A 22,650-nucleotide genomic window follows, 5' to 3' on the forward strand; every position below is an offset into this window, starting at 1 on the left:
GAGTCTAACTTTATGCCAAACTCATGGATATTTGAAACACAAACATTAAATTTGGGATAATTTTAGATTTATTAAAGTATTATAAAGATGGTACAAAGAATAACAATAGCATTTCCCCATAATGTTAAAAGATGATATTACCACAGACACTTGTCATAACTACAAAACCAGTGGTAGCACATTGCTACTAAGTAAACCCACTTGATATATCTTTCACTGTTTTTTCCATTGATGTCATTGTTCTTTCTGTCTTGGAATCCAACCTAAGGTACCGTATTGTATTTAAAATCATGTTTCAGCATTCTCTGACTTGAGAGGTATCTCAATTTCCCCTCCCACCTTTTTCATGATGTTGACAGTATTGGAGAGCACTCATAAAGTAGTAGATAGCATATCCCTCAATTTGTGTGTTTGATGGGCTTCTCATGGTCAGACAAGGGAGCCCCTCTTGGTATTCTTGCCACATACTAACATGGGTACCTGATATAAGGTCACGTTCTTGGGATCACTGTATGTAAGAGGGAGAAGTTGGAGACAAATCCTCAAAAATAGCAATCAGTAATCCAAATACATTGCACCCATATATTGGGATGCTTCTAATACACATTGTGATGTAGGTTAATATTTTTAGATATAAAAGGGAGTCTTTATAGTATAATAGAAACATTTGGTGTAACAAAAATATTAAAAACACTTAGGAATATGGGGGCTAGAGAGAGTACAGTGGGAAGGGTGATTACCTTACAAGTGACCGACCTGGGTTCAATCCCCAACACCTCTTATGGTACCCCTGAACTCACCAAGTGTAATCTCTGAGCACAGAGCCAGGAGTAAGCCCTGAGAACTGCCTGTGTGGTCCCCAAACCCAAAACCAACCATCCAAACAAAAAACCCAACAAACACCCAGAAATAAAGATGTCTCTTGCTGCCTCACAACAGTCAGCCCTAGAAAGAAGACAGTTTCAGTTGAGAGCCTAAGGGCCCTATGACATACCCATAATTCTTTTTTGTTTGTTTGTTTTTGTTTTTGGGTCACACCCGGTGATGCTCAGGGGTTATTCCTGGCTCTGCACTCAGAAATTACTCCTGGCAGTGCTCAGGGGACCGATGGGATGCTAGTAATTAAACCTGGGTCAGCCGTGTGCAAGGCAAATGCCCTACCCACTGTGCTACTGCTCCAGCCTGGTGCCCATAACTCTTAAATCAGTGAGTCTTCCTCCCAGAGGACCCAGTGCCCACAGCCATACCAAGGAAACCCTGTGACCCAGGAAGCAGATTGTGTTTTTGAGGCAAACTTCACGCATTAGAGTTATTTCTCCCTGGAAGGCATACAAGTTTTTCATTTTGTTTTAAAAATTAATGACTTTTTATCTTGTATATTTTCTCTTTTATTTGCTCTCCTATTTTATTCTGTTCTATCTTTCCTGCCATCCACTCCCTCCAATCTTATTTCATTTGTTGTTATTGCAGGTGCTTGGGTGTAATGTGCATGCCTGGTTTTGGTGCTTGTAAACTTGGTTGTGGTGCTTGACAGGCATTACATTTCTGCATGTGGTACTAACAAACAAGGCCTCGGTACTCACGGGGTCAGTCACTTATGTCACCATGCTGCCTGCATCCGGCTGTGCTACACAGGACATCACACATTCAGTTCCAGTGTCTGGGGTCCCCTAATATCTACTTCTTTCATATCTAACTGGCCCCGTGGTGCTGTGTAATCCCATCAAAGGCCAAGACCCAGAGACTATAAAATCCAGCTCCCGGAAGTGCGTGGCCGCATTTGTGGCTGCACGACATCTTATAATCTTATTCTTACTTTGGACAAACTGGCAGGCTACTGAATGTAACCTGCTCACACGGCAGTCTGGCAAACTCCCTGTGGCGTACCCAATATGCCAAATACCAGTAACAATGATGGGTCTCATTCTCCTAACCCTGAAAGAGCCTTGAACATGGCACTTTTTAAAAAATCTCAGGGCTAGGATGAAGGAGACGTTACTGGGGCCTGCTCGAGGCAATCGACAAACAACAGGATGGTCGTGATCGTGATTTCTTTCATACATTTGGAATTAATTTTAGTACATGGTGTCAAATACTAATTTTCTTGCTTCTTTTTTCCTCCAATGTGACTTTCCAGTTTCCCTTGAAACATTTCTTAGAGGCTTCCCTTTCTCCATGGTCTGAACTTTGGTCATTTCTCATTGACTAGAAAACCATGTTGCTTTATTTCTGGGTTTTATATTCTATGCCACTTTCCTGGGTGCCTGTTTTTTCCCCAGTACTATACTGTAAAATTACTATTGATTCATAATAAAGTTTGAAGCCAGGAAGTGTGCTGCCTCCATTTCTTTTTTCTTTATTTATTTCAGAATTGCTTGACTATTTGAGGTCTTATATGGGTCCACACCAGTTTTGAATTTTTTTTTCTATTTCCTTGAAGAACACCACTCCTATTTTGATACAGATTGCATTGAATCTGTAGGTTATGTTAGGTAAAACGGCCATTTTTTAATAATGTTTAGTCTTTCAGCCCATGAATATGGATGTCTTTCCATTTTGGGGGTTTCTTTCTATTTCTTTTTAGTAATGCTTTACAGTTTGCAATATATAGATTTTTCACTTTCTTTATTAGCTTTTTCCCCTGGTATTTTATCTTTTTTGATGGGATTGTTTTCTTATTTCCCCTTTCTCCAACTCAATGTTTTCATATAGAAATGCAACAGATTTATATACATTGATTTTTGTATCTGACTTTACTGAGCTCAAATTATTTCTAATAGGTTTTTTTGGGGGGAGTGATTAATTTTTATATGTAAATACATAACATGTCCTCTGCAAGTAGCAGTGGTTTATTTCATTTTCAATGTGTATTTTCTCATATCCATTTCTTGACTAATTTCTCTGACTAAACCTTTCAAAAGTATTTTAAAAATTAGTGATGACCAAGGGAAATGTGGTGGGCAGATTTAGAGAGAACCTGGGAGTATTGATAGAGAGATGTTTGTATCCTGGCAGTGGGTGTGGTACTGAAACATTGTATGCCTGAAATACTACTATTAACAGATTTATAAGTCATAGTGCCTAATTACTTGTGATTGTAGACTTCTTGGTTCCAGAAATTAGAGAAAAAACCTTAAATTTTCCATCAGAGTATGGTATTAGTTATAGGTTCGTCACACTTAGCCTTTATTATGTTGAGATGTGTCTTTCTATTGTTTTTATATCATTTTTGTATTCTTTTTATATAAAAATTCACATTGAATAATATTAAATAGGTTTTTTTGGCTTATTTGGTCACACTCAGTGGTTCTCAGGGGGTTACCCCTGGCTTTGCACTCAGGAATTACTCCTGGTGGTGCTTGGGGGACCATATGGGATGCTGGGGATTGAACCCAGGTTGGCTGTGTGAAAGACAAATGCCCTGCCCCCTCTACTAGCACTCCAGTCACAGAAGAATATTAAATGCTTTTTTCCCAGCATTTATACAGTTTATGTATTGCTGTATGCTATTTGCTAAGGTTTTAGGTATTGGTTTGTAGTTTCCCTTTTTGTGCTCGCCTGACTTGGGAACTAGAGTGATACTGACCTCACAGGATGTGTTTTGAAGTGTTTCTCCTTCAGCTTTTTGTAAGAGCTTGGGCAGATTTTGTATAAGTTCTTTGAAACTTTTGTTTTATTTAAAATGAAACCATTCACTCCTGGGATCATGTTCTTATGTATCCTTTTTTAAAGTGTATGAGTTATAGTTTGGGTAATAGGTTATAATAGTGTTAAATTTATATATAGTATTGGATGAACAAAATTGCTACACATGAATACCACCAAAATGTCTATGTCTCTTAGGAATGCGCTTGGTTATTTTTATATCTTTACTTGTGATGGTTTCCTTAAGCTGTATATTTTTGGGGTTCAATTTGGAAGGCTTTATGATTTGGTTATTCAATTTATTCAATTCATAGTAGTCCTTTTGGTACTTTGTATATCTGCATTATAAGTTGTTACTTTTCCTCTTTTGATGCTGATTATTTTTAAAGGGTTATTTTCTTAGTAAGTAGAGGGATTGGCTCACCAATTTTGTTGATCCTTTTAAAGAACTAGTTCTTGATTTTATTTATCTTTTATTCTATGATTTACTTATTTACTCTCTTTTTAATTATTATATTCTACCTTTAAGTTGACTTTTGGTCTGTTAGTGCTTCTTTTCCTAGTTCCTCCAGGTATGATATTAGTTAGATCATTTATTTGAGACTTTTCTTGTTTATTGAGGTGAGTCTGTATTATGAAGAACTTGTGTCTAATAGTACTTTCACTACCCTTCCTTAAATCCAACAGCATGTCTTCTTTTTTGTTGTTCTCCAGGTAATTTGAAAATTTCTTCTTTGATTTCTTGGTTGACTAGTGTTATTCAGAGTAGTTTTTTAGGCATTTTCTCATTTTTCTCATTTTCATTTTGTTGTTGATTTTCATACCACTGTGATTGGATATATGCTTGGTATGAATTTTGCCTTTAGTATTATGACTTCTTTTGCATCCCAACATGTTATATATCCTTGAGAATGTGCTTTGTGCCCTCGAAAAGAATGTATTTACTTCTTTGGGGGTAGAAGTTTTTTTAGTCTATCATGTTGATTACTTAATTCATCGCCAGTATTTCCTTGTTTTTTTTTTGTTTGTTTTGTTTTTTTTGGGGGGATGACTTGATAGCACAGCGGTAGGGCATTTGCCTTGCACGTGGCCGACCCCACTGACCTGACCCGGGTATTGAACCCGGGTTCAATACCTCCACCCTTCCCGGAGAGCTCGGCAAGCTACTGAGAGTATCTCGCCCACATGGCAAAGCCTTGCAAGCTACCCGTGAGGTATTTGATATGCCAAACACAGTAACAACAAGTCTCACAATGGAGACGTTACTGGGTCCGATTGAGCAAATCGATGAACAACGGGAGGACTGTGACAGTGACAGTGACTATTGCTCTAAGTATCTGTTAAGATTCCCTGCAACTCTTGTGTTGCTCTCACTGCATCCCTAGTATTGTTTTTATATTTGGGTACCTCACAGTTTGATGATATCTGTCTACCTATCTCTATATATGATAACTATACTTTCTTGATGGATTGGTACCTTGATAAATCTGTTATATCCACATCCATCTCCTGTTATTTTTTATTGGTTGAAATGAGATATGAAAGCAGCAGCTTCTGCCTTTTTTTCTCTGCATTATTGGCTTGAAACTTCTTTTTCCAGCATTTCACTTTGTGTCTGCATTTGTCTTCATGTCCAGTGTGACACTCTTGTTTACATAGTAAAGGTGAATCATGCTTTGAGAGCCAGACAGTCACTCAGGGTCTTATCATTGGCGAGTTCAGACCATTCACATTGCAGACAATTATTATTATGTTACCAATAGAATAATATTGGGATTAATTGTCCGGGCATGTCTGGTCAATTCCCGTAGTCAGGAAGATAGAGATAAACATCACCAGTATTTTTTTGTAGTAGAAAAACAATCAAGTCTGCAGTGGGGACTAGGGTGGGGGAGTATCACAGAGAATCGAATGAGAGCCTTGAAAGAAGTAATTATGGACCAGAATTGAAGAATACTCATTCATGAGGGGAATTTTATTATGCCATTTATTAAGAGCTAAGCAAAAAAAGATTTGAAAGGATAAAAAGATACTTAAACTTAGTCTCAGCTTATTTGCCCAAAATGGAAGAATTCAAATATTTGCGGGAGTGTCATGAGACCTAAACAATGTTAATGTTATCAATTAAACATTAATGTTAATGTTTAATGCTATCAATTAAACCATTCAGTCAAGTTTCTAGCACCTAAAACAAACTTGATTACTATTTCCCTTTTCTTTCCATATCTTTCACTCTTTAAGATTAAAAAAATCTATCATGGCTCCATGATTTACTAAGTTATTCATAGTTGAGTTTTAGACATATTGTGTTCCTGTACTGAGCTCACCACCAACATCAACTTCTTTTCACAATTATCCCCAGTACCACCCCCATGTGACCTCCTTGGCAGGCACATTTTAAATTTTGGTTGTTGTGGTAATGGTCTCATATTTTCGGTGTTGTTGGTTTTGTGGTTTGTATATATACCTGTATCACTTCTCTATATTGCTCATGCATCAAACGCCTTTGACCTCTGCCCCCTATTACTTCTCTTCCTATTTTCCTTCTTGATTTATACCCTTCTATGTTCTTCTCATTCCTATACTCTGTGATCATGGAGGATCTAGGAAATCCCTCTTTTATACATTGCATTTACTTATTCAGTTTTTCTATACACTGCATATATGAGAGATCATCCTGTGTTTTTCTATTCACTTAACATATCTTCCAGTCTTACCCACATTGCATCAAATTACATGATTTCATCTTTCTTTACAGCTGTGTAATATTTCACTATGTGTGTGAATATATATAGTATAAAGTATATATAGTATATAATATGAAGATGTAATATATCTGCATACTACATCTTCATGTATACTACATCTTCATGATCCATGCATCTATCATTGGATATACAGGTTGATACTATATATTAGCTATTGTTATAAGTGCTGATGAATAATGGTGTGGATATCCCCTTTAGATGGAATGTTTTTGTGTTCTGGGAGTAGATATGCAGAAGTGGAATTGCTGGGTCTTATGGTAGCTCAATTCTTAGTTTTCTGAGAAATCTTTATACTGTTTTCCATAGGGTTTGAACCAGACAGCATTCCCACCAGTAGTGGATGAAAATTCCTATTTCACTCCATCCCCACCAATATGGTTTATTCCTTCATACCACCACTCTTATCTAGGAAAACATATTGCTGCTCTTCTGCCAAATTATAGAATAGGGTACTATTATCTAGGTTGCCTGGAATACCTCATCTCCTTCCTTTAGACCCATGGGTCATATTGAAATAAATGATATCTATCTATTGTGGGCATGTGTGTTCTTTTTGTTTCTTTTAGCTAGAGCCTTGTGCTCAACTATACTCAAAGTTAAAAAATAGCAGCTTGTTTATCTGATTCCCTTAATATGAAATTATTCAGAGAACTTCCTAAAGGTATATAAGGTAGAAATAATTCTTGGCTGCTAGTAAAGTTGGAAAGAGTGGCTTGAAGCAATTGGTTTTATTTTTCTCGTAATAAAATTGGCCACACTGGTTACCTCATGACATCAGGCCCAGATTTCTTTCATCTTTCTGCAGAGGAAGCTGACTGCTCCCTGGCCTCTTGTTAGCTGAGCTGCCTTTACCTTCAAGTAGAAGAAGGGAGGAGATAAAGGACATTGGAGTAAGGGTATGGCATAGGTTGTCTCTTCCTCCCATCTCCCCTCAGAGACATTCCTGAAGACTTCCCTATAACTTCAGCTGATATCTCAGCTAAACCAGTTGTGTCCAGAAGAACTTTCTGTGGTAATATCTAAATTGAGACTCCCAAACTTATTTGACCTATTGCCTCCTTTTTAGAAAAAGGAAAAAATAAGACTCAGTACCCTCCTGGAAATCTACCTTGAAGAGAGCAAATGGAAAGCACCTCTTAGACACCTCACTCCACTCCTAATCCCCCATTCCCACGATTCCAGTGTATCATTCAATTTAGAAAACACTAAACTCAACTTTCCAAGATAGTAGCTGTTGCTGCTTCCAGTCACCTGAGTCAATCAGCATTTCAAATGTGGAGAGTGTGACTGTGGAACTCTACATGTTTAATTTTGATACAATGCAAATTCCTGTTCACGTGTTAGCCTACGAGAGTAGGGTGAGATCCTAAACACGCGATGCTTCATAGGCAAGGCAGGCTGGGACACTTAGTTTTGGATTAAGTACAAGGCTTCTTTCCTGAACACTGCCTCTCTAGGTATGGACAGGCAAGCAAACAAAAGCATCTATGGGCTGGGCAAAAAGCAGTCTTCACAGCAAAGCATTGATGCCTGCTCATGCTCCACAAATGCCCAAGTTTGGAGAATGCCCTGAGAAATGACGTTGTTTAGGTAGACATTACGTTGGAGTTCCAGGCAATTCCCTTCTTTCACAGTGAAGAAACCCAGTTGAGGTGGATGAGTGAGGGGTGTCATTTAGAGATCCATCTGTTCCTAGGCTCTACGATCTTCTGTGCTAAATCTATGTTCTTTAAAATGGGGCCGGAGAGTACAGTGGATAAGGCAACCTCTTGTACACAAGTGACTCGGGTTCCATCCCCGGCACCCCATATGGTCACTGAAGCACCACCAGGACGGTTTCTGAGTGCAGAGCCATGAGCCAACTCTGAGTACAGCTGGGTATAGTCCAACAATGAAAACTACAAACACATCTGTGGTCTTTTAAAATATTGCCTGTCAAATATCAAAGAGAAAATGCTCCCTTCTTCCGATGCGCAGAACGCAAGGACAAGGGAGGTGAAGACGGACGTGGCTGCCACCTATTGGTAGATGAATGAACCAGGTGTCCCCTCCATGGCTGAGCTTGAGGGTGCCAGAGGGAGGACAGCCCCCTTGGAGGGAGGAATGATACGTAGCCAGGCATGTGCCCTGTCTCAGCCTGGCACCTCCGTGTTGGTTCTCTCAGGACTTTGCAGGTCTCCGATGGGCTTTCTTAGAGCGTCCCTCTCTGCTTTCCAGTAATAACACCCATCTCAGGCATCCACAGAGATGCCAGGGGAAGACATAACAGTCAATTTTCAAGATCACACAGAACTGAAGAGGAAAAAAAAAGAACACATTTTTTTTAAAGTTATAAATAAACCTGGGGTGAGATTCAAGGTTCTTATTTGATCCACAGCCTCAAAAAAGAAATCCTGTTATTTGTGGCAGTCCCCTTGGCTAGTGGTGTGTGTGTGTGTGTGTGTGTGTGTGTGTGTGTGTGTGTGTGTGTGTGAGAGAGAGAGGCAGGGTGGGGGCGCAGGCAGAAATTCAATTTCAAATCAGAAAGCTCACCCTGACTCATTTGGGGAAGGCTCCAAGGTTCTGACGACAGGGCCTGGGTTCTCTGTGTCTGCTTTCCTCATCTGCTACCCTGTACCAAATGGTATCTACTGCCTGTGGAAGAAGCCACAATTTCTTCCCTTTTGTTCCCTGGCCCCAGGCCAGCGCTTGCCTTCACACTCTGTGGGTGGGGTGCCTTTCAGATTGGCACAGGACAGGGAGCGAATGTCCCCGCTGATGGTACGAGAGACCCAGCAATTGAATCGACCCCTGGCTGGAGCCTCCCCAGAGAGCTCTGGGCACCCAGGTGACACCGTGTGGCTTCAGGGTTTGGCTTTAGATCTTTCTGACTATGGCTGTAGAACCCAGCAGTTCCGAATCCCTGGGAAGGAGAGTTGGAAGGAGGTGAGTGATCCAGTGAGGGGAGTTGGATGTTCTCTTGGTCCATGGGGGACTCTAGGTGGCCTGAGGCATGGAGACTGCAGGCTGGTTTGCGAGTGGGTGATGCCTTTTTTTTTTTTTTGCCAATGGGATGAGTTGTTGATGTCCTTGAAGAGGTGGGATTTGCGCCTTATCCTGAGCACCTTTGGATCTCCTTTTCGTGTCATGCTTGGAGAAATAGTCCCCAGCTCCTGGCATGAAGCTGCACATGTGCGCTACACACCGCCTTGCAGGCGACTATTTGTTTCTAATTAGGGAACTGAAGCCTGCTGGCAGCCGAATCCATATTTGTCACAAGTTGTGGCATTGTGTTTAGGGTGCGTGTCTATGCTTCTCACTTGGGGGGTGGGGGAGGCGGCGGCACTGGGAGAACCCGATTCTTCCCTCTGGATGCGAATTGCTTGTGTCCTCTCTACAGTGGTCCCATAGTATTTCTTCAATGAGCATCCCCATCCCCCCCCCCCCCCAACTCTTATTAGTCAACCGGGTTTCCCTGCTTGGCTCACTCAGACCAGCCCAACCCCAGAGATTTTTGTAGCGGTAATAAAAACCTACTTGGGCTGGTGGTTGAGAAAATGAAATGACCAGGTCAATGGTGTCCTTAACAGATTGCTTGGAAATAGTTCATGCCTCACGCTTCTTAATCCCTTGCCTCTCACTCCCCAAATAAGAAGCACATGCGAAATGACCCAGAGGGATTTTCATTTTATTTATTTGTTTTTTAAATTTGATTATTTCCCCCTGTATTTAAACACTGTGGTTTACAGAGTTGTTCATGGTGCATTTGTTATGGACATGTAATATTCCAACACTGGTCCCATCCACCAGTGTGGCCTTCCCTCCACCATTGTGCCCATTTTCCCAACACCCTCTGACCCCCAAGCCTGCCCCTAGGCAGGCATAAATGACTTTATGTTGCTTTTTACAACTAAATGGCTAATGTAATTATCAAAAAATATTTCAGTAAAAAGAAAATTTGTGAAAATCTCAACATGGGGACATTAAATCCTTGTCTGAGGGTTTACTAAACCATTGCTGCTAGATGAGACTTTGATTTTAAAAAATTTTTGTTTGTTTTGGGGCCATATCTGATGATGCCCAAGGCTTACTCCCGGAACTGCCCACAGGGACCATATGGGGTGCTGGGGATCAACTGGCTGAGCTTAGTGCAAGGCAAGAGCTCTACCCACTCTACTATCTCTTTGCCCTTTGGTCATTGTTAAAAGTTGTTTCCTAATTGCGTCTCTGGAATCCTAGTAGGGCTACCTGGTCTCCACCTACTATTTCTCCTCCTTTGGCTTTTGCAAGCTGGTGCTCTGTGTCTGTAAACAGCCCTTGGCTGATCATCTTTATAGGAAGATATCTTCTTGGGGGTGGGGGACTTAGAAGCTGTGGCGGAAGATCCTCCTGTTTCCGTCCTAGTAGTGATGCCACCCACCCCTTGGCCCCCATTCCATGCCAGAGAGAGCTCTTCTTGAAACTGGAGATTACTAAATTCGAACTGCAATCCTGCAGGTCCTTTGCGCTGGGATGAGACAGTAGGCCCAGGTCTGCACATCTGTCCCCTGCGTCCTGTGCACTGATCTGAGGCTCCTTTGAGTAAGTTTGCATCAGGAAAACCACATTTGCTCTCAGGGTGCTTTGTAAGGCAGAGCAATGATCCCACTTCCAAGAGCCCCGTGTTTCTAGCCGGCACTCTCGCTATGGCTGTGGTTGCATGACTGGGTGCTCGCAGGGAGTTGGGGCACTCTATGTATCTGGCTGTGGAACACTTCCTATGCGAGCAGTATGGTCACACTTGGCATGGGGGGGGAAGGGGTCATGTCCTGGATGTTGAGGATTCAAATGAACCTCCAGGGGATCCCCATATCTTTTAAAATTTTATGGGGAGTGACTCCCAGCTGTGCTCTGGGTTAACTCCTGCTTCTGCACTAGGCATAATTTCTCGGGGTGGGGGCCTCAGAGAACCATCTGGGGTACCAGGAGCTCGAACCTGAGCCAGCCACGTGCACGGCAAGCGTCCGACCCGCTGCACTCTAGCTCTGGGTCATGGGTTCCCTTACATCCCCGTGATTTCAGACCTCTTTTTTTTTTTTAAAAAAAAAAATATAGTTAAAATACAGGTACTCCCTGGGAGTCTCATTCATCTTAGACAGGATGACACGGGGCGAAAGCGGCTCCGTGATCTTTTTTGTTTTTTCATGCATTTAATTTACTAAAAAGCGAGAGCATCTCGCTCCCACCCTATGCCAAGTACTCCAGGCGATGCGGCGCGGAGACCGGCCTTCAAAGATGTGTGGAGGCCGCGGAGCATCTCTCTCGCCCCGAAGTTGGAACCCGAGAGAGGACCCCACCGGGGTGGCGGGGGTGGGTATGGGGGAGGGGACTGAGCCGCGGGGCACTCGCGGGCGTCCGCTCGGTGGGGAAGGAGCCGCGAGGCTGGGCGGGGCTCGCGGGTTCCCGGGGCAAAGCTCGGCGCCGCCGGCTCCCTCCAGGGGGCGCTCGCGAGCGCAGCTCCGCGACCCGGCGGGCGGGCGCGCTGGGCGCTCGGGCTTCGTCAGAAGGTGGCAATCTCCCTGCCAAGCCGAGCTGCCATCTCGGGGCCGCCCGCTGTCCCTTGCTCCGCCCGAGCCGCTCCCGGCGTGCAGCCCGCCTCCCACTTTACTCTCGAGTTCACTGGGAGCCGCGCTGCCGGTCCCCCTCCCCCTGGACCCCCGCCCCCCACCCCACTGCCACCCCCCCACCCCACACTCCCCATCACCATCACCGCCCACCACGTAACCCCCAGCTCCCCGCCTCCCCACCCAGCACCCAGCATGGAGTCCGGGTTTCCGGAGGAGAGACCCAACTCTGGGCTCAGCGTCTTCTCCGCCTACGGTTGCTAAAGTGGCCTCGGAGGACGCAGGGGGCTGGAGGGGGGGTGAACGACCACCCCTGCTGCTGCACCCCCCTGACATCACTCCCCACCTGCATCTCCTCCTCCCCCCACCCCGACCCCCTATTCCCCGCCCCAACTCTACTCCAAAGCCGGATTGGCAGCCTGGAGCGGGGACACCTGGTCCCGGGCTGAATTCTCCTCCTGCTCTGGGACCCTGACACACCCAGGTAAGTCCATGCAACTCTGCGTTCGCGGGCTCGGTCGGTCGGTCGTGGGGCGCTGCTTAGCGCCAGCAACTTTTGAGCGGCTCTGCCCCCTCGCTCCTCGGGCTTGTTTATATTCTGCAGCTGCTGCTCCAAGAAGCAGCGACAGGCTTCGTCTGTCTTCCATCCCAGGGAAGTTTCTTCCATACAGCTCGCTCCTGATGTTTCCCCCAACTCCTCTAGGTGGGTTGGGAAGAGGGGGGGGGCCGGTGGGCTGCCTGGGCTTGGGGAGACAGCTGCAGGGAAGTCCCCCACCCCCGTAGAGGAGATGGGGGATGGTGTAGCTTTAGATATTGGGAAAGGGGGGAGGGGAGGGGAGATTGTCCTGGCTGAAGTTGCGACTTCCCTGTGCACTAGAAAAAAAAAAGACTGGAAGATTGTAAGGGCACCGGATAACTGTTAGGGTTCAACCTCCTCCCCAAGTCTGATTTAGAATAGCTCCCCCCACCCCCCGACACTCAGTGACATCTGGATCAAGTGAATCCCTTTGATTCGGCCAAGTCGCTCCCTTCTAGGTTAGAGGTAGTAGCCCAGAGCGGGGAGGTGGATGGGCTCAATGGAAGTGCTTACTACAGACCGAAGTGATCAGGATCCCGGGCCCCAGGCTGGTTAGGACCTGATGGAAATAGAGGTCAATCAGACAGCCCCTGATACCCTGAGTGTTGACGGGCTCCCAGGGAGCAGGCTGAGCGCAGTGAGATGCTCTTAAGAAGGCGGCACCCCATCTCCTCTTCCCACTCTGCCCTCCCTGTGGTCCTGATTCAGCTCCCGGAACCTGCCTGGCTCTAGGAAGCAGAGACCTCCCCAGGCAGGAGCTTCTAGGAAGGTGCCAACGGGATTCCTGAAGTGGGGGGCAGGAAAGGCCAGCAGGGTAGGGAGCGGGTGGGGGTGGGAAAGGAGAGTTGCCCTGGCAACTGCAGCAAAGCATCCGTCCTGCACTCCCAATTTACCCACTGATGGGGGGGATCCCAGTGCCTCCGGGGAGAGATCCGCCACCCACTTCACACCTGTACTCAAAACTACGGCAAAACCATTTCTCTCCGTCCTCTCGCTGCCATGCCGGGTTTTAAAAAAGCCTCGCATGCGTCCCTGGCTCTTGGCTCACCCAACTTTCCTTTCCTGAACAGCGTTTGTGAGCTGTCCAAGGTACTTAAAAGTGTTCTCGTTAAATGGGGACAAAACTCCACTCTAGTGAAAACAACGCCCTGGTTTCAAGTGAAATAGTCTTTTCTACCCATTCCTTTCTTTATTAGTAAGTAATGGCAAAGACCTTTGTGTATTAGTTTATTGATTTGTTTGGTTGTTGTTTTATGTTAAGACAACTCCTTGAAGCACTACCAGAGCAAAACCAAACTTTCCTGGGTTGGGTGTTTTGAATTCACGTCCCTGTTTGTAGTCTGTAGACGCTGGTTCATTGGCACAGTGCATACCCCCCAAGGACAAGAGATGAGTAACAACTTCACTTATTTTATCTGGGATGCCTTTATGGGTAGGAAGGTCCCATTTCTTTGTATTATCCTGCAGATACGGCAGAGTTCATGCTGCCTATGACTATGATTAGATAACTTCTGATGTTTTCCTTTCCCTTGCTGGGCGGCCACTTTGGGGTTAAATTTATTTGATCGGCCTTACAAAATCACTCTGTGAGATCAGGGAGTGAGCCCGGAGCAGGGCATGGGTACTCACCTATAAGGAGACTGCTGAAAATAGCAGGAGGGTTGGCAAATCCAAATAGGATTCCTGCATTGATGTGCATGCTAATAAAGCCAGATTCTCCTCTTTCATTTCTGCCGGGAAGATTTTGATGGTTTCACAGGATCAAATTCCAGCCCCGTGAAAACTAGGCGATTTCCTCAGAGCATTATATAAAAGAAGGCGGTCATCCATAGCAGGAGTGGATGTTGACTCCTGGGCAGTTTTGAATGGTTGGGTGAGAAGAGCTGTACTCTAATGAACCAAGGGTCTATTCCTATGTCACCACATGAAAGTCTGTGGCCATCAGTTTCCGTATCCTGTGGGTGAATGGTCTCATTTTCATTCTCTTAGATGCTGCCAGCACACTTGGAAGCAGGCCCAGTGTATGTGGGGGACTTTTATTACAGCTTCTAAATATTTCTTTACCAATAGTTTCTCTGAAGTTTGTAAGTTGTTTTTAAATTGTACTTAAAAGACGCCTTGTTTTTCTGCAGGTGTTTGGTAGCGAAATGGCATTTTGCTTGACTCACTGGTTTGTCTTAAAAGAGACTCAGCTCTTAAAGATCTTAATTAATAGATGTCTTGTCCCAAAATGTTTCTTGATCTGTCTGTGGATTTCTGGTGAAAAATACCTCGTTCTATTTAGTCGGAAGCAAAGATGTGAGCTGCTTTATGTAGCAGTAAAAATAGAAGCTTTGGTTTTACTCATCATCAGATAATTGGAATCACCAGCATGACTGAAAATCTTGAGATTATATTGACTGTAAAAAATAATCAACGAGAAAAACATGGGTTAATTGTTGGAATGCTTATTTCTCATGCATTGAATCACTGGAAACTCGGCTGCATGCATTTATATGGTTTGCTATCTGCCTTTCTCTCTTCACTTTACAAGTTCCCTGAAACATAAAACACTGGATCATTATAGCCCAAATTCACATAAGAAAAGTAGTTTTCCACTTGAAGGTAAACACATGGGAGGTGAGCAGTGGATGTTGTATGTAATCAATGTCCCAAACTTTCAGAGAAATCTGGATCCTGAGCAACAATGAAAGCCTACTACTCTCTTATCTCTGACTGGATGGGTTGGCAAAGTTGCTTCATAAGTCTTTGTGTGTTTCAATCAGCGATGTGGTCAGAAGATCTATATTTCAGTACTTCAAAGAGAGAAAGGGCCTGAATGTGTTTTCTATATTTGATCTTTCCATTTTTGTTCTTGTTAATATTTTAAGGCAAAACCGACAAACGTCCCTTTGGATCCATGTGGTAACCCAAAGTAGTATTTCTTTGGCAGTAGGAGCCAGTATGTTGGAGATACAAAATATCAAGATGGAAAGTTTTAAATGCCTTTAAAAGAAAATGTTGGTTGGTTCCAGACCATCCTGTTGTGTGGTCAAACGGACCTAGTACTTAATCAAAGAGTTGCACTTGACTGTCCTCTTTTTCTGCTTAAGTGTAAATAGTTAAGAACAAAAGACAGGACTTTTAGTCTCAACATTTTTATGATGGTCTTTTTTTTTGGGGGGGGGGAAATCTGTGTAGAAAAAAAGAAATGAGTATGAAGCTATAAATCCACTCTCAGGGTGTGGTATTATAGGGAGTGTTGGGGTAACTCCAAGTTTAAGCTCAGTAATTGGGTGCTGTCTTATTCTCTATTGTTTGAACTAGACAATCTTAATAGTCCAGACTGCCATCAACACTAAATTCAACCAGTGGGTCTGCTGAACCGTGATTGCACAATGCAAGCATAGTAGTGCCTACATATGTACTTTCCATCTTTTCTGTACCAGAGATCTCATTTATGTGGGAGCTTTCTGTTTAGTCTATGAGCTGCTAAATATAGACGAAACATAGCGTATAAGCATATACTCTCTGTTTTTTCTAAGTTGGCAAGTCCTAGGAAGTTTTCATTTCAAGGCTGGGTTCTTGAGAAAGACTTTTGAGAACTACCAGCATTTTGTTTAGCAGATAGTGAGGGCCTGAAAGTAAGTCATAAAAAACAGAAATTGAGAGGGTGGACAATTTGGGACAGGAAATCCCTGTCCTAGGATGTCAATATACTTCCAAGAGCTGCAGGAATGATCCAGTCTAAGCCTGGTGATGGTGAACCCATTTCTAGACTGTGAACAGCAACTTTATCACATTGAATCTATGATTATGAGAATTGGATGAATCCATGGGGATTATCTGTTGACTCGAGCAGTTTAATTTGACAGCCGTGGAAACGGAACCTCTGAGGGGTGACTTGCTGCAGCCAGAAAGCTCATTTAATAACCCTTTTGATTACTCCTCTCATAAAGAGACTCCGTTTCCCCGGAGAGCATGGACATGGTGGCCCAGTATGTACTGATCATTTCTGGCTCCATGTGTCCTGATAATCTTTACTGAGCTGAGGCTCTTGCTGGGGGGTCACCCACCTCCCTTGAGTGTTTGTAGAAGCAGGCTTGAAACTGATTACATTGCTCTCTCCTGGAGCCAGGGCAATACTTAGCCAATAGACGTGATTAAATTTGTCCATAGTCACTGTCTGCAGCGCTCTCTGCTAATGTGCGTGTTTCATGAAGAATTGCTCAGGCACAGTCTTGGCTTTCTGGTTTGAACATCAAAATTGAGTCAATAAAGTAAACAAAGAGATATTCTGTATATTTACAGTTCTAAAGAACTCGCAGAGGGAATCCTTTATTATTATTATTTTAAATGAAATGTCCATTCATAAAGAACCAGTGTTTGGAAATGTTCCTTCAACAGCTCTGGCCCAGAACCTAGCATTTCTAGCTGTGTGTATCGTATTAGAAAATGACAGCTGCTCCTTTTTGGAAATATTGAAAAAGACAACATTTCAGATGAACTCTGGAAACCTCAGATTTAGGGCGCATTAACTAAAATCTTTTCCTTATTTAAGAAAGTCGAAACCTCTGTGGGATAATTCAGCAGGCTTTGAGGGAGAGGAGAAGAATCCAACTGGTTCTGGGCCAGGGTTCAAGGGACTGGCAAGAGCTGGACAGAGTTGGCATTAGAGTTGATGGCCGCTAGAGGGCACTGGAGCTCTGGCAGAGTCCACCTCGGAGCCCAGGAGAGGGACTTCTAGGCCCAGGGAAGGAGTTTGACAGAATCCCAAAAGCGTACCTAGATATGAGGTATTGATTTTCCAGTTCCTCTGACTCTCCATCCCATACTGCCTCAGTGCGGAGAGGGAACAGAAGGTTTTGCCTGCAAGTAGTAGAGGGTGTGGGGGATGCAAAGGGTGGAATTTCTTGAGTCTGGGTGAGTTACCCAGTGACTGGCAAGGCTTCTGGTTCCCAAGCTCCTTTTTGACTGGCCTCACTGGCGCTGGGTATGTTATCAGAGTAAGGATTCTGTCCCTGCTATGCCAATGTGGATTTGTGACTTTCTATATTTAAGGCATAGGTCTGTGGGGTCTTGCTTCATTTACCATCTGGAAAATGGGCTTAGTCCTGTCCACAAATGTGATATGTCTCTAGCAATGGAACATTGTCTCTTTGTGTATTAGAAAGATTTTTAAAAAATTGTGGTTCTAAATTGTGTCTTTAAAAACAATAGATCAGAGGAGCTGGAGCGATAGAATAACGGGTAGGGTGCTTGCCTTGTATGCAACCAACCCAGGTTTGATTCTTGGCATCTCATATAGCCCCCTGCCGCCCCACCCACCCACCCAGATTGCCAGGAGTGAGCCCTGAGCACTGTCAGATATGGTCCTCAAGCCAAAAATAAGTAAAAACAATGGTTCACAAGGGGCTGGAGTGATAGCACAGTCGGTAGGGTGTTTGCCTTGCCCGTGGCTGACCTGGGTTCGATTCCTCCACCCCTCTCAGATAGCCTGGGAAGCTACTGAGAGTATTCCACCCACTCGGCAGAGCCTGGCAAGCTTCCCTTGGTGTATTCCATATGCCGAACACAGTAACAACAAGTCTCACAATGGAGATGTTACTGGTGCCTGCTCGAGCAAATCCATGAACAACAGGAGGACAGTGGTTCACAAGAGTGCAAGTGTTGGGTTCTAGGGATACAATACTTCCGGAGCCCACTTATCTTCAAAGTGCCGATCTCCTACCCCCAGAGTCTCTAAAATTTATCCCATCTAACACCCCTTGGTGACCTCAGTTTTGTGTTCAGAGTCTAGGAGCTTGGATTTGTTGGACATTGTCTATTCTCTACCTTGGAGTGAGGTCACTTGGCATTTGTCTCTCTTCTGCTGCTGTATTGTTACTGAGCACCAGTCCTTCCAGTTCCATCCAAGTTGTAGGGGAGGCAACCCGACCTCTTCTCTTGGGTTTGAGTAGCGTTCCGTAGTGTGTCAAGACAGAGCACAGCTTCTCTATGCTGTCTTTCTTTGTGATTGTGAGCCTTTCCTCTGGGGATTTCACTTCAGTTTCTGTACTCTTCTATTTCTCCAAGCCGTTCTGTTTCCAGGCCTCTTGCTCAGTAGAAGGGTTGCACTGAACCATCTGCTGAAGCATAATTGATCTCCGACTTTATGCCAAAATCTGTGTTCAGATTCACTGGGATGAGTGTGAAATTCTGATCTGGATCATTGGATTCAAGTTGGAGGGGCAAATGACAGGTAAGAAGCAATGCTAGAACCTGCCATGGATACTGTGGGGGAAGAGATGGACCAGAGAAGGGGCTAAGAGGAACTGGAGTGTTACTTTTCCTCAGGAAACCTGTAGAAGGGTCCCTTCAATTCCTGACTGTGCTTTCATTTCTGTAGATCAGGGAAGTGAGTTTGTGGAGGATAATTCTGAAGGAGAGGCAAGGGAAAGCCTCATCCAGCATACACTTTAGTTTCTGTGTCTCCGTTAAATGTATATTTTTACATATAAGTGAACTGTGTTTTACATATTCCATAATGCTACCAGCCATTCTTCTATGAGTCGACTGACTCCTCAGTCCTATATACATTCATCTCATCATTTTCCTAAGACAATGTCTCAAGTTGGCTTAATCTACTTTAACAGAGAAATGCTTTAACGAGAAATGCTGTCTCCTTCTTTCCTTTCCTCTGTTGGCATTGTATGTTATTTGGCCCTGGCAGTGCTCAGAATTTATTCATGGCTCTTTGAGTTCATTACTCATGATAGTACTCAGGGAGACCAAATGTGGTGCTGGGGATCAAACTCTAGTTGGCTGTGAGCAAGGCAAGTACCCTACCCGCTGTACTCTCTGTTCATCCCATTGTCATCATTGTAACAATGTCTGGGGATCCCACACTTGGTTGTTACATTCACTGGGACCACAATTGGCCATAGGAGGTGGCACCAGGTATTGAACTCAGGACCTCCCATGGGCCTGGCAGGCCCTCTACCACCAAACCACATTTCTGGGCATAGGGAGATGGTTTCTTCAGAGAAAAATAAGAGTAATTTATTGTTACAATTGTTTGTGACAAAATGGGGACTTTGGGGTACCCTAAATAAGCATTCCCTTTTAAAAAAATCAAGAGATGTATTCAGTACAGTCTTCAGTAAAATGGAGAGTTAAGAGGGCAGTTGAATGGTACAAATAAATGTTCTCTCATCTTTAATGTGACAGAAAGGCTTTGAACTAATTCATCAGCAGGGATGGAGGTGGAGGAGGGGGTGGTTGGACTGCTACTTGGTGGGAATCCAGTTGGTTTGTGAGAGTGGTGATGGGGAGCTGGGCTGGGACCCCTGGGGCCACGATGACTCATTTTAGAGACCAGAGAAACAGCAAAGCTCCAGAACGATGCCGTGGGTGGAATTCTTTTGCCTATGTCCCTGAAATATGGTGACTTGGTTGACTGAATCCTATGGGAGGAGCTATGTGATAAGAGAGTTAGGCGGGGTAGCTCATTTGGGGTGGGAAGGAGCATGCAGAAGCTCCTGGCCTGACTGAAGACAGAGGGACAGGACTTAAAAACTTCTCATGGGACTGACCCTACCATTTTCCAGAGGAGCAGGCAGAGACCCTGTTAAGTGAAGCCACATCAGAGCAAGAGATGAGTATCCTCGTTCCTCCTCCATGTATGCTTCCTGGGCCCAGGGATCTCCCCAGAACACAAGGCCAGACCCCCAGGAGCCACTCAGAAGGTTTTTGTGACTAAATGAACTCTATCAGTGTTTTTTTTTTCTTTATTCAGTTCAAGAATGTACCAAGAAATCATGAGATTGTGGAGCAATGTGATAAAAGCAAATATTCGTTGAGTTTTGTTAGGATACGGGCTTAGATAAGCTTAGGATAAGTTGCAATGTAAAAAGACTTTCAAATCCGTGTCACTCAAATGCTGTTTAGCCTTGGACAAATCATCAAACCTCTCTGAGCTTGGTTTCCTTGTTTATAAAGGTGGGGATAAAGCCATATCAACAGGTAAGCACAGGTGTTTTTTTCCTCCCTTTTTGACTGCTCACTGTTCTTTCCCAGAGGGTCTCATACTTTATAAAAAAATTGTTTTAATTTCTTTTTTATTTTTATTTTTATTTTATTTCTTTTTTTCTTTTTTGCTTTTTGGGTCACATCTGGCGATGCACAGTGGTTACTCCTGGCTCTGCACTCAGGAGTTACTCCTGGCGGTGCTCAGGGGACCATATGGGATGCTGGGAATCGAACCCAGGTCGGCTGTGTGCAAGGCAAATGCCCTACCCGCTGTGCTATCTCTCCAGCCCCTATTTCTTTTTTAAAATTGAATCGCTGTCAGTTAGACAATTACAAAGTTGTTCATGATTGAGTTTTAGTCATGTAGTATTCCAAACCCATCCCTTCAACAGTGCACATTTCCCAACACCAATTTCCCCAGTTTTCCTCCTGCTTTCTCTCTCTCTCTCTCTCTCTCTCTCTCTCTCTCTCTCTCTCTCTCTCTCTCTCTTTCTCTAATTTTCCTATTAGGCACTGTGGTTTGCAGTACAGTTACTGAAAGGGTATTATGCATATCACTTTGCCTCCTTTCAGTACTCCACTTTGTTGGCTTTAATTTCTTTTAAGAAGTATCTTGCAGAATTTTATTCCACTGTATAAACAAAAAACACATAGATGGTCACTGAATAAGTATTCTGTGGGTTAGATGTTATTAGTCTTTTCTAATAATTAAGTGGGTCCGTGCCAAAGCATTAGCAATTGGGAAAGCAAAACATCTCTAATGCAGGCTGTCCCTCCCCCTGCCCTGCCCTACAATTCCAAGGCCAGGGAAGCAGCCTCAGGTCCAACTTTTGTATGATTTGGTCCACTTCTGCTCATGTCTTCTCATGGTCACGTGTGCTCCAGCTGTGAATGGGTATTATCTCCAGTATATGCACTTGTCTGGGGAGCTCCACTTGATCTAGAATATTCCCAGGTACTTAGAATTTTTTAGTACATAGGCTGCTGATGCCCATAACACACACACACACACACACACACACACACACACACACACACACACCCTATCTGTCCCTGTATCCAGGAGAGTTGTGAGTTGTTGCAATGTACCTTTTTCTTAGAATCACCTCTACACCTTTTCTTCTGCATGAGAAACATGAGTTGTGGTCTTTGGTTTGTTTGTTGTCTATGTTCCGGTTGAAAGGAACAGTGTGAGGTTGCACCAGCAGGCTCATTTTACCATAGGCTATTGCAGATATAATAGAAAGTCTATTGTACTGGCAACAATCTGTGACTTTTCTTTTCTTGAAGATGATTCATTGTAGAACTTTTCCTTTTGCACTACCTTTGAGTTGGAGCCTGTGCCCACGGGGCAGGTGCGCTGATGGATAGGATTGTACTCTGGGATGCACAGAGCTGGTTGGCCTGGCTTATTGGGAAGGACATCTGCGTGGAGTCACGGATTCCTGAGTTGGAATCTTGGCTCTGTCTCAACTTCAGAGCTGAGTTGGCACAGAGGTGGAATGAGGGAAGTGGAAGCACGAGGGTCTCCTAAGGGGCACAGCACTGCAGCCCTCTGACTTATCCTGCCTCTCATTCAGCGAGACCCGCAAAATAGGTTGTAGGGTAACTACCCAGCTATTTCCCTCTTCTCTGCTGCATGTTTCATTCCTAGCCACGGAGATGGCTCAAGACCAGACTTCTTTGAAGACAAGATTTCCTCTGCTCTTCCTGGGCCAGCTTTTTCTCTGATGCATGAGGGGTTCAACTCTGCACCCCCACCCAGACCCCACCACTACACATCCAGCCTGAGTGTGGGATCCATTTAAATTCACCCTCAGTCTATCACAAAGTCCAACCACAGAAACTTCTGACATTGAACTTTGTGTATCCTGTACTTTTGCCCGAGTTGGATTCTTGGCAGTCAGCAGTCGACACATTTGAGGAGTTTCTGTTTTTGAAATCCAAAGTTCTGTGACCACTTTTGCAGAGTGTCCTTGCCCCAATGCCTGTGACAACACATCGACTCTGATGCTGCATTTTGGTTTGTTCGTTTGTTTTTTTGTTTTGTTTTGGGGCCACACCAAATGGAGCTCAGGGCATTTATTTG

General features: G+C 44.1%; 1 protein-coding gene across 2 annotated transcripts in view; it reads left to right on the forward strand.

The window, feature by feature from the left end:
• Window positions 1–9,040: 9,040 nt before the first annotated feature.
• CPNE4 (copine 4) overlaps window positions 9,041–22,650 on the forward strand; it is a 523,974-nt gene continuing 510,364 nt past the window's right edge. The window contains exon 1 of one of the 2 annotated variants that reach the window (XM_056129315.1): window positions 9,041–9,338. In XM_056129315.1, coding sequence (XP_055985290.1) covers window positions 9,286–9,338 — 53 coding nt within the window. In that variant the 5' untranslated portion in view covers window positions 9,041–9,285. Of the gene's footprint in view, window positions 9,339–12,349; window positions 12,480–22,650 lie in introns of those variants that run through there. The other variant, XM_056129317.1, reaches the window with a different exon arrangement.

Source organism: Sorex fumeus, unplaced genomic scaffold (genome assembly GCF_029834395.1).
Source record: "Sorex fumeus unplaced genomic scaffold, SorFum_2.1 ptg000072l, whole genome shotgun sequence".
NCBI lineage: Eukaryota > Metazoa > Chordata > Mammalia > Eulipotyphla > Soricidae > Sorex > Sorex fumeus.